Source organism: Sitophilus oryzae, unplaced genomic scaffold (genome assembly GCF_002938485.1).
Source record: "Sitophilus oryzae breed Bouriz unplaced genomic scaffold, Soryzae_2.0 scaffold_1203_pilon_pilon, whole genome shotgun sequence".
NCBI classification, from domain to species: Eukaryota; Metazoa; Arthropoda; class Insecta; order Coleoptera; family Curculionidae; genus Sitophilus; species Sitophilus oryzae.
In genome coordinates, this window is record NW_022145842.1 from 73,327 (window position 1) to 86,728 (window position 13,402).

General features: G+C 37.2%; 1 protein-coding gene across 1 annotated transcript; it reads left to right on the forward strand.

Annotated features, from left to right (window-relative positions):
• The first annotated feature begins 8,263 nt into the window (after nucleotides 1–8,263).
• On the forward strand, nucleotides 8,264–9,398 carry LOC115891939. The gene is made up of 4 exons (XM_030912549.1): nucleotides 8,264–8,528; nucleotides 8,628–8,700; nucleotides 8,764–9,066; nucleotides 9,149–9,398. The coding sequence occupies exons 1-4, from the start codon at nucleotides 8,264–8,266 to the stop codon at nucleotides 9,396–9,398; spliced, it is 891 nt and encodes a 296-aa protein (XP_030768409.1).
• Nucleotides 9,399–13,402: the final 4,004 nt, after the last annotated feature.

Here is a 13,402-nt window from a genome sequence, read left to right on the forward strand (position 1 = left end):
ATTTGGACTAACATGCAAAAAACGCTTAAAGATACCTACGTTCAAGCCGAGAGCGTCTAGCGTAGCGTTCACGTCTCCTGTCCAGGTGTTCACAGGTTAAAGTGCCAGTCTTGTGAGACTGTTTTTTACATTTCTAGTGTGTACAATGGCTTTAAAGGGAACAGTTTATTTAATTTACTATTAGAAATATCATATTTATTCTGTATTTAAATAATATACACAAACTTATATGGGAGAACCTACTCAAAAATAAAGAGATAATTAAATATCGATATTATAACAATAAAATTTACACAGAAGACATTAAATAGTTGATTGCACGTTTGTTTCTGCAGTATATCCCCGGATTTTCTTCCTGCTAGTAATAGGGCAAAATCTTTTTATTATTGACATTTTTGAGAAAAAAATGCGTTTTCATAAAATGAAATGATAACAATGTTTATACTTTCGAAATTTTCAAACCGTTTTAGAGAAAATTAAAAAGTGAAATGTAGTTGAATGAATTCAAAAGTCCTAAAAATCAAAACGCGTTTCTACGGTAAATTGATTTATCCAACAGCCACTACTTATACATATATTCACCGTCATTACGTATTACGCATATAATAAATATTATCGATACAAGTTCGATACGAACATCATAACGAAAAGCGTGTAACGTTAAGACACGAGGCGTTAGCCGAGATGCTTAGCGTCATCAGTTTCATTAAAAAGTTCTTTTCGAACGTGTATCATTCAAAATTTAATCTACGACGCGACACGAGGGACGGTCCAAAGAGATTTGATTTAATTTAAATATCAGAGATATTCGAGATTAGTTAACCCATGTCCGGCAGCAAAATCCCATGCTTTTTCTTATGAAGGTCCATTTCTGTCAAGCTTTTTTAATTCACCCAAGGTCACAGCAGTTTGGAGCATCTCGGACTCATATTGCGCAGTCACTTCCGGTCCAGACACCGAATTCCAAGAATTCTGGCGCCAGACGTATGACGCCACCAACCGTGACGCATGAGTCATCACCTCTGAACTCATTGTCACTTATACGCATGACGTCATCCGCCTAACGTCATACAGTTTACTCTATTTTTAATAAAAAGTTCGGTGTAGGGTTTGAACCACTGACCTGTCGATCGCCAAGCTATCGCCTTAATCAACATGACCACAAACGCATTTAAAATTAATTAGGTATGCTTCTTGGCAGCAGGCCCCACTTAAGAGTTGTTCAAAGGTATAGATCACGGAATAACGACGTTCGTGTCATGTCAAATACCATATACGAACACCAATCACCATATGCCATATACCTGGTGGGGGCCCCCAAATTTATTATTAGCACCATTGATTTATCAAAAATAAAAATAATGAAGCGTAGATTAAAAATATTATTTACTTACCAATAATAAAGGTCTGCTCACATCAAAGCCATTTAGGAGTGAGGAGGATACGATGGCAGAAAGTATGCTATGGTGCACGGTAAGTACCTATAGATATTAACAATAAGAACTAATAAGCGCAAAGTAATTAGATGCAATTCAAAAGGAAAAAGTTTTTATAACAATATTGTTGAAGGTTGAGTCCTTCGGTAAACATCGGTTGTTATCGTAAACGCGTCAAAATCAACGAGCCCTTAAACACGTACCAGATGCCCTTTGTAAAAACGCATTGATTTAAGAATTTATTAAAATTAACCAATAAGCGCAAGCATAAATCCAATGATACAATTTAGGTAAACAAAGTTGACTTCGGCAAACATCGGCTGTTATCGTAAGGTACGGTACTGATCTTTGTCGCGCACGCACAAATATTATTTAACAAAATAGTACAGTTAATAAATCATGGCTGGAAATGGATGACAGAAAACATAACGATTAATTAATTTAAGAGTATTAAACCAAAAGACTTTACTTTACTAAAAGATTAAACATCAAATATTGGCGCCAAAATCAACAGGGTGTGGTGCGCAAGCCCCAACAGAAAAATTACAGCAAGTACTTAACGCTATAAGAATAAAATTTAGAGATGAGACTAAAAAGCAAACAGTTCTGAGAATTTAATAACAAAAATAATTAATTTAAAAGTATTAAGTCAAACGTCAACTATGTCAACTAGGTGTGGCTCAAATTTAAAAAATAACGAGGACAATAGCCCATCGTTTAACTTCGGTAAACATCGTCAAAAATCGACGTGGTGCAAGTCTGAAATAAACAAAAAAAATTACAACAAATACTCTTTGTTAACGCTATAAGAATAAAATTTAGAGATGACTAAAAGCAAACAGTTCTGAGAATCTAACAACAAAAATAATTATTTTAAAAGTATTAAGTCAAACGTCAACTATGTCAACTAGGTGTGGCTCTAAGCGCAAGCTCCAACAGAAAATTTTTTAAAAATATATACAAGGACAATAGCCCATCGTTTAACTTCGGTAAACATCGTTATCAAACGTCAAAATCAGCGCGCCAAAAGAACTAGGTGTGACGGCAGAAATAAACAGAACAATTACAACAAGAGTATACCCGCAAAAACCCTTTGTAATGTAAAAACTTAATATTTATCGAAATGAAGAAAATTACTTAAGAGTATTAAATCAAAAAACAAAAGCGTATTACCAAAAATACGTACTCATTGAGGCTATTATCCAGCCACCAACACATACACTTACACCCTTTTTCTCCTTCAATAGCCCTTTTCACTAAACGCACTGAAAATAAACAGTAAATTTCTTGATGCAGTACCATGAAAAGTTAGAAACAACAGACGATTTTGTAGTTAAAAATATAATAAGGCCGAACAGACAGGAAACTGATACCAGTACTTGAATATACAGTGTGTGTGTAACAAGATAATATACGAGGTGTGTAGCTAATTTAGTTGACTGCTTTTATAATATCAATTTGCTTCACAAAACAATCTTAAGCCCCAACGCCGCGTCAAGGCATAGCTACATTGTTGGGGACACATTCACACACTCATTCACTCCAAACAAATTACTAGGAGTATAAAAGAGCCTATTAACAGATCTAAAATTAATCCAGACGGCTCTTTAATTCGCCAATAATTTTTTTATTTTTTATTTTTTTATTTTTTTTTATTTTTTTATTTTTTTTATTTTTTTTTATTTTTTTTATTTACTTATTTGTTATTACCATTTATTTTTTTCATATTTTTTTTTTATATTTTAACTAATAATACTTGTTTTTATTATACACATGCACACGCACCATACATGCCAAACACATACAAACTAATTATCCATTATGGAGCAATGTCCATGAGGCAAAGTCTGAACTGACCCCTTAATTAGATGTCTTATCGTCATGGGGACTTAACCCAATTTTCGACTGCTTTATGGTGTAAATATTATGCTTACTAGATCGAATTAACGTTTGCAAAATTATTTTTTCATTACAACTCTTCAAACAGTCAACGTAATCATCAAATGTGGCCACAATTTTTAATAACAGATTTTTTAACCCCCTTAATCTTTTTTGTTAAACCAATGTTTTTCAGATAATTTTCAATTCTTGTTGTTCTTCCCCCTTTTTTTCAAATGCGATTTCTTTCTGTTCTAGCTCCTGTTGTAGATAATTTTGTTGCATAATATTTTTGATCGAAGGCCAACAAAATGAGTCATAATACGTCCGCTATTTTCATCCTTCATCATGCCTCTGAAATTTTATTTACTAGAGGAATACTATAAATATTATCTGGAGAGTAGTCGCTGGTGTCAAAGTACAGCGAACAATCTCGTTTCATTACATCATAGACGTCTTGATTTTTAATTTCATAAATCAGCGAATCGGTATCAGTATACAGAACAAGGCCACCGGAAAAAGCTTTTTTCATATGTCGGCAATTAGGTTTTCGCAACTAAAATACATTCTCTACATAAATTGGTTTATTAAAATATATTTCAGATTTAGATAATTCAATTATTATAAGGTTTTCATTAATTATGGTGCTGCTTTTAAATTCAGGTCTTGAAATTAACGATTCTGCTCCGTATCGACCTTCCCACATTGTTATATAACGTGAGTTTATTTTCCCAATAATATTTCTTTTAACATAGGTTTTAAAACGACACATTTTAAGAGTTTGTGCCTGCTAAGTATTTCTGCGTCTCAAGCATGTCACGCCATATCTGATTTATGGGCGTCCTGCGCTCCGATTTATGGGTAAAAGTATTCCTAGAAAAACGTTCAAAATCGAACGATGATTGGTCGAAACAATTCTGTTTCGAAAAAGAAAGTTTGAGAATGTTACCTAATGCAGAAAAATACACATATTCCGACGCACAGTATAGTTTTGAGTGCGGTGGCGTGAATAGTGTGCTGCCAGCAGTTACTCAGTGAAAGTTAGTGCATATGATATAAGCAGAAAGCAAGAGTAATATCTCACCATAATGTAGCTTTTAATTAATTAGATCATGAATATTTTGATAAATATATTGATACGTTTTGTTAGATATAATTTGCGTACACATATTATTAAATATTACATTAAATAACATGCTAGGTCAAAATATAGAATATGAAAGTTAGATAGGGTTAGTAATTAAGTAATGCGGCGGTATACCGATGCGGCAGCTACGTGAGCTTTGTTTAGATATGATGAATCTCTTTACTCTGTAGAGTCGGTGCTGTCTAGTCAGGAGGAGTGCAAGGCCCGTCAATGGTGCTTGGCAGGATCTGGGATCCCGTAATGTCATAGCAGCAGGGACGCGATTCCTCGTAATGTCGCAACGGTGTAGGGAGAAAAATCCTGGTTATCACCGGTTTTTATATTGTGCCTCTGGGCGTAACCAGATGCGGGAGCGGGACACCGAGAGATTCAGCCGCTCTATCCGGGTCTTCTGGTTCATCTAGACCGTGCCACGGGGAGGGGGGGGGCGTGGACGGGGGCAAGACAGTACGTTAATTTTACGAGACAAGTATATTTGTAATCAAGAGAGAGAGAGATTGATAGTTCTTTTAAAAAGTACCTAATTAGTTAATATGATAGCCACGTAAGCTTTAGGTGGATTAGTGAATCTCTGTTCTCAGTAGAGTTAGTACTGCTTAGCTTGAGGAAGCGCAAGGATAGGCCCGTTAATGTTGCTTGGCAGGATCTGGGATCCCGTAATGTCATAGTAGCAGGGACGCGAATCCTCGTAATGTCGCAACGTCGCACACGGCAGTGATCTGGGATTCCGTACGCCGTGTGACAACGGACATTATTATTATGTCTGGGACGGTACCTCCGGGTCTTCAGGAGCGGGAACAGGCCCCCATGGTCCTCGAATCTCGGGATCGACATGTTGTGTTTATTCTGTTGCCCGTACGGCTGATTACTCTGGAGTCCGCGCCATCAGGGGGTGCGTGTCCGGAAGGCCAAGCAGTGCATTTCCATAGATATGTTTGTAAATCTTGTATTGAGAGAGACAGAGATAAATTAGTCCATCTAGTGAGATAAATAGAAAATAAATAATAGATAGTTAGGGCAAAACGATATCGGCACATATCAGTTAAGTAGGTCGGAATTATGAACTGGACACTTACCCTTACTTTTAATTGTGACAGGTATTAAAGTACGCCTCCGCTCAAGGTCAATGCTTCAGGGATTATTTGGTGAGTCCGTGATTTATTATATATTTGTTTTCCTGACAATATATCATACTTTTGAAACATTTTTAATTATCTTGTCACGAGTTATATTTTATATTGTTAGATTATTATTTTATAAAAAGAAAAGTAAACAAAAAAAAATTCACAGTTAAATTTCAGAAGTGGGATCCAAACTAATTCAGATTCAAGATTCAGACTCATTCAGACTCATGTTAACAAATCTAAAACTTCAAAAAAAATTTTTTTTTTTTTTTTTTTTTGTTATTGTTGTTATAAAACGAAAGAGGTAGATGAAAGTTATATAAAACATTCGAGTATGCGATCAAAGCTTGACACAAAAAAGATAATAAATTTAATATTCAATAAATTTAATAGACCAAAAGGTAAACCAAAAGCTACTGTATAATGGTAAAAAGTACGGTCACTTAAGACGTGATCATCCAAACAAAGACCGATAATAATCGAGGGCGTAAAACATCTGGCGACTAGTTTCTGTGTTAGGAAAAAGGGCTTTAAGCAGGTACTGACCCAAAAACACGTAAATATCAGGCAAAAAAATACTATAAAGATGTAATCAAATAATCGAACTATGCTTTTTTTATAGATAATATAAAATTAAATGCACCCATCTTTGGTTTTTATGTTATAAAAAATACTATTTTTTAAAAATGCCGAAACTTTAAAATTATTTTCAAATTACCTGATATTGAACAGTTCGGCGAAAGTTCACAGAAAATTAAAATATGGCGCAAATCTAACATCGAAATTCCACCAGGGATTTGGGCGCATATTCCTGTTAGCACTGATTTTGTCGGAGATCTATACATAGAGGCTAGTATCCGTATGAACGAAGGGCAAGAATATTGTATACCGCATACTATACTAAGATTTAGTAGTGATCAATCCACGGTTGTTCCTGTTGTTTTCTGTCGAACTCGTATGTAGAGACAAGCAAAAGACCTATTGCCAGAGGCTGGCTGTGCATAAAAGGTAAATGATACTAAAGATACAGTACAGCGTGTAGATATTATGAATCTGTCACCGTTGACCTATGATGACATCACTATAGGTCACGGTCAAAATCAGAATAAAAATAGATTACTAGAATTATTAAATAGACATAGAGGGTGTTTTGCTAAGACCACTGACGAACTAGGGCGTGCAAGATCTGCGGAAATATCTATTGAATTACAACAAGATACCCCATTCGTTTATAGACCATACCACATGTCTAAAAGCGAACAACAGGAAGTAAGTGTAATCGTTGCTGATTTACTTAAAAATAATATCATTCGTGAATCGAGCTCACCCTATTCATCGCCAGTGTTAGTAAAGAAAAGAATGGTGAAAACCGAATGTGCATAGATTATAGGAAATTAAACCACTTAACTGTAAAAGATAGGTACCCACTACCTAGAATTGATGATCAACTTGATAAATTACAAGGTAGTGTTTATTATACCACATTAGATTTAAGATCAGGTTATCATCAGATACCTATAAAGGAAAATTCTAGGAAATACACTGCTTTCGTAACATCCGAATCTCAATATGAATATAACAGACTTCCCTTTGGCTTAACAAACGCACCTAGTGCTTTTCAGCGCTTAATGAATAAAATTCTACATTCAGCACGAGATATATACAGATCTATCTATAATGACATTTAATATATTCTAAAACATGTGAGCAAGCTCTAAATAATTAGAACAAGCTTTACTTACTAGAGAGAGAAGGGCTGACTTCTTAATCCCGAAATGCAAATTTTAATGACATCCGTAATATTTAGGTTTTGAATAAGTAACAGTACAGTAAAACCCGGGAAGGCTAAAACGGGAGCAGTCGAAGAATTTCCTACTCCCAAAAGTGTGCATAACATTCGCCAATTTTTAGGTTTAACTGACATATTTTAGACTTTGTTAAAATTGCTCCTATTATTGCGAAACCGCCACAGAGCTAAGAAAAGAATAAAGAGTGGGTTTGGGGTGAAAAAGAGAATAACGCATTTAAAAGGTTAAAGAGAATGCTCGTAGAGCGCCCTTATATTACATATTTCTTTTTAATCGTTATACATATACCGAGGTACATACAGATGCGAGCTCTATAGGGCTTGGAGGTATACTGCTGCAAAGACAAAATGACGACAAATTACACCCAGTAGCATACTTTAGTAGAAAGACAAGCCCGACAGAGGCAAAATATCACTGTTATGAATTAGAAACGCTAGCTGTAGTAGAGACTCTTAAAAAATATAGAGCATATTTAGTGGGCCGTGATTTTGTGGTAGTCACTGATTGCAATGCATTGAAAGCCAGTAGCAATAAGAAGCAATTAATACCGCGAATTGCGCGATGGTGGTTACAACTCTAAGAGTATACATTTACAGTTCAGTATAGACCCGGCGATCGAATGAAACACGTAGACGCACTCAGTAGAAATCCATCTATATCTGAGAAACCTGCTGAAGAGATTGTAATGAGAATAGAGCAGGTAGATTGGGTGTTATCAGCACAACTAACGGACGAAAAGATACAGAAAATCCGTGAAGTTTTATAAAAGCCACCCGAGTCAGATGAGGACAAATTAATTCATAAAATTAATATTACGAGATGTATGTTAGAATAACTAAAAGTTAGTTACAGTGGGTTGTTCCAAAAGGAATGCGACAACAGGTAGTAAGAGCAGCACATGATGATCTAGGGCATTTTGCTGCGGAAAAGACACTACTTAGATTGTGTGAACACTACTGGTTTCCACGTATGAGACAATATGTTGAAAAATACATAAGTTGTTGTTTACCATGCATTTATGGCAAAAAGCCCAGTGGAAAGAAAGAGGGGTTTCTTAATCCTATACCTAAAAAGTCTGAGCCTTTTGACACATTACATATAGATCATTATGGACCTCTACCTAAGACTAGAAAAGGTAATGTGCATATAATTGTAGCCGTAGAATCCTTTACTTAGTTTACTTTTCTAAAGGCAGTGCGGTCTACCAATACAAAGTATGTGATACGATTTTTAGAGGAAATTTTCACGATATACGGAAAACCTCGAGTGTTGATTTCTGATAGAGGAAGTGCGTTCACATCGAAAAAGTTTGTTCACTATTGTAAATAGTTACAGTTAAAACACATTCTTAATGCGGTATGTACACCTAGGGCTAATGGCCAAGTAGAGCGGTTTAATCGAACTCTTAAATCTGCGTTATTAACTAGTTGTTGTGAGGAAGATAAATGGGACGAATATTTACCTAAAATTCAGTTTGCGATGAACAATATAAAAAGTAAAGTTACGGGACCAACTGCAAGTGAACTATTACATGGGTTTCGTCCTAGGAGCGGAATAGACTCTGAGTTAATAGACGAAGTCAGACAATTACCGAGAGTGTTAGAAAATATAGTGACTATTCGAGAGAAAATCGGCAACAGAATAGAGACAGAAGCTAGTAAGCAAAAGTTAAGGTACGATAAGACGCGTAAAAAAGCCGAAAAACTATAACGAAGGTGACTTAGTTGTGATACAAAAACAAGACTTCTTTGTTAGGTCGCGCAAAATGAATTACCGTATAGTGAATCAATGGTCATTAAGAGTATTGCCCAATTGCACGATACGTGTTTCAGACATGTCAAATTCGCACCGCACACGTAATAAACGGACATATGAGAATGTAGTCGCTGTGGATCACATTAAGCCATGGCAGCAACCAGGCGGCGTAGCAGACGATACCGACGCAGGTAGCGGCTCAGATGGCTTACGGGTTGACGACGTCAGCGATAGCAGCGACGATTGCTGAGTGTCCTGCGGAAGACTCGGGGCGAGTCCGTTGCAGGATGACCGAATATAACGTGAAAGTTTATTTCAATAATATTTCTTTTAACATAGGTTTTTAAACGACACATATTAAGAGTTTGTGCCTGTTAAGTATTTCTGCGTCTCAAGCATGTCACGCCATATCTGATTTTATGGGCGTCCTGCGCCCCGATTTAGGGGTAAAAGTATTCCTAGAAAAGCGTTCAAAATCGAACGATGATTGGTCGAAACAATTCTGTTTCGAAAAAAAGTCTGAGAATGTTACCTATCGTAGAAATAATATTGGTCTCCGATCGCACAGTATATTTTTGAGTGCGGTATGAAGGTGTGTTGCCAAAGTAAAGTTAGTGAGCAAGGTGATATAAGCAGAAAGCAGGGTGAGTACATCTCATTAAGTGTCGTAGTTTATTACTCAATAGATCATGAATATTGATAAATATATTTATATTTTTAGTTGTTTTTCATTTTAAATCACATCACATAATATTAAATACATTAAATAACTGCGCCGTATACATGCTAGGTCAAAATATAGAATATGAAAGTTAGATAGGGTTAGATATTAAGTAGTGCGGCGGTATACCGATCCGGCAGCTACGTGAGCTTGTTTAGATAGGCTATTAAATCTCTTTACTCTGTAGAATCGGTGCTGTCTAGTCAGTAGGAGCGCAAGGATAGGCCCGATAATGTTGCTTGGCAGGATCTGGGATACCGTAATGTCATAGTAGCAGGAACGCGATTCCTCGTAATGTCGCAACGGTGTAGGGAGAAAAATCCTGGTTATCACCGGTTTTTGTTGTGCCTCTGGGCGTAACCAGATGCGGGAGCGGGGCCCCGAGAGATTCAGCCGCCGTATCCGGGTCTTCTGGTTCGTCTAAACCGTGCCACGGGGGGGCGTTGACGGGGGCAAGACAGTACGTTAGTATTTGATGAGATAAGTAAATTTGTAATCAAGAGAGAGAGAGAGATTGATAGTTCTTTTTATAAAAGTACCTAATTAGTTAATATGATAGCCACGTAAATTTTAGGTGGATTAGTGAATCTCTGTTCTCAGTAGAGTTAGTACTGCTTAGCTTGAGGAAGCGCAAGGATAGGCCTGTTAATGTTGCTTGGCAGGATATGGGATCCCGTAATGTCATTGTAGCAGGGACGCGAATCCTCGTAATGTCGCAACGTCGCACACGGCAGGGATCTGGGATTCCGTACGCCGTGTGACAACGGACATTATTATTATATCTGGGACGGTACCTCCGGGTCCTCAGCGGCGGGAACAGGCCCCAGGGTCCTCGAATCTCGGGATCGATATGTTGTGTTTATTCTGTTGCCCGTGCGGCTGATTACTCTGGAGTCCGCGCTATCAGGGGGTGCGTGGGCGGAAGGCCAAGTAGTGCATTTGCATAGATATGTTTGTAAATCTTGTATTGAGAGTATATTGAGATACCAGTCCATCTAGTGAGACAACAGAAAAATAAATAATAGACAGTTAGGGCAAGACAATATCGGCATATAGCAGTTAAGTAGGTCGGAATTATGAACTGGACACTTATCCTTACTTTTAATTGTGACAGGTGTTAAAGTACGCCTCCGCTCAGGTTCAATGCTTCAGGGATTATTTGGTGAGTATGTGATTTATTATATATTTGTTTTCCTGACAATATAATACTTTGAAACATTTTACTCATCCTGTCACAAGTTATGGTTTTGTTAGTTTGATTGTTTATTATCGATAAAGAAAGTAAACAAAAAAAATTAAAGTTTTAAAAAAAAAAAAAAAAAAAAAAAAAAATTCAAACAATTAAAACATTATTTTTTTATTATATTATTTTATTAGTTATACATTTAGTTTTTTCAACGCTGTTGTACCATAGTGAACGGTCATAGCTTTGTCGGTCGGTTAATAATTTTAGATTTTGTCATAAACAGATCGTAGAATATGGTTTCGGATGAAATACGTTTCTGTTAGTCTCATTTGACTATTTATTTCTGAATATTTAAATTTTCTGTGCCAAGACAGCCCACTCGTGCTGACAATAAGCCAGCCACAAAGGTCAGCGTTGAGCATCAGACCTGCCTCGAATTTCACGAAGCAACATATTCAAGTTCGCCTAATATCAGATTGTTGGCACATTGTCAGGTTCGGGAGTGTGAGTTGACCAAAACAATAAAGCTTTAACTGTCGTCAGTAAAGAATACTCAATATACAGCTCTGACAATCACTGGGATCACTCAGTTCAGCGAAGATAAAGATATTGATATCATTACTTAGCTATTCTGTCATCTGGTCATAGGCTGACGTTCGAAATCGTAGTCTGACTTGCCTGACCGATATTGCTGCGCTGATGTCACGAATCTAACCAGAAATTTGCCGGGCAATAGCCAGCCGATACATGCGCTGACGGGTAATGTTGACTTTCTTACGTTAAAAGACGTTGTCGCCGAAGAAGCAACGGGACCAGGCAGAATTGCATTATGTCGCGTCTCCGCTGAGTACCCGGTCATTTGTAGCGTGAGCTCATAAGCGATATACTTATTTTCAAAAGCCAGCAGCTTAAATGCAGCATTCAGGATCACAATGGCGAACAAACGTTTTTATCGAAACTGTCAATGTTCGGTTCAAAATATTTCAGAAATCGTCGTAACAAAGCGTGACGATATTTTTTTGTTTTGTATTCAGAAATGGCAGCGCTCGCGAAAGCGAACTTCAGGGCCCAATTAACCATTATTACAATAGCCCAAATGGATTTCAGCTCATCAGAAATGCCAGTCTCGCTGGAGCAACGCGATAAATTTGACCATACAGGAGTAATATTGCTCGTTATTCGAACCGAAATATCAATTCAGGTCATAAGGATGTTCCAAGCTATTTTAGTTGATGAGAATAACGCCGTGAAAGATTTACTGTTCCAACCTGTTATTAGCGACGATTATAAAATGGTTTGTTAAGAAATGGCTGAATGCCTTACCCGCGCCCTTTGAGATCTGCAAGAAGAGCTTATCGTTGCAGAGGCTCATCATGGCTTTTGGGATCATTTTTGCAGCAGCCTGCGCCCAGCGATATTTAATGCTCGAATTGTTTTGAATAGATTAACAAACAATCATTCAATTGGCCTTTTATAGTTCATTCGTTTTGCTTAAATATTTAATTGCCTGTCGACAGGTCCTTCAGTAAACGAATATTGACCAGCATCACCAGTTTGACTTCGTCTTGAACGTTTAACGTATTGACGTTTACCAGCAGAGTCATTGCCATTGTTACGCCAGCGCACGCATATTTCAGTTTTGCACATGAAGGAAGAGTCGACGCCTGGTAACGGCGCAGCGATACGGTGGTCAACGACAAAATATCATTAATTAAAGAGAGACACTTTTAAACAGCCCAATTGTGTTCATGCCGTTAAAAGTTTTCAGCTCAATTATCTGCTGATGCCGATGATATCAGCTGATGTTTCAACATCACTTATTGTGGGATGACAGCGCCTAACGGATGCTGGTTACAAATATTGTTCAGGCGATAATGGCTTCCATACCGAGCGTTGCTTGCAGAACTTTTAAATCTCGGTTAAAAAAACATAATTTATTTTATTTTTGCTTCAATTATGGCGTTGCGCCGAGCAGACCACGCTATTAATTGCTTGTTGTCACTGGATATCAAAATACGGTTTTCGTTGACCAGCTTCAACAATATCGCCGATAATTTCAACGATATTTGATGATCATCGTTGTACCAAGTCCAAATTGTTTCTGTTAGTCGAAAACAACAATTGAATGTACAGATACTTCGAATGTCGCCGCAGGTGGCTCATTTGAAGAAGAAATCACGACGGCCCAAAGACGTTAATTGCAGTACTCTGTTGGCAAGTCGTTTTGGCTGAAAATAACCAGTTATTGCCTGAAAATTTTAACGACAGCTGAGCCCGTTATAGATCGATTGTACAAGGGGAAACAGCTCAGCACTTCCAGTACCGACGGTGGCCAACCGCGCTCATC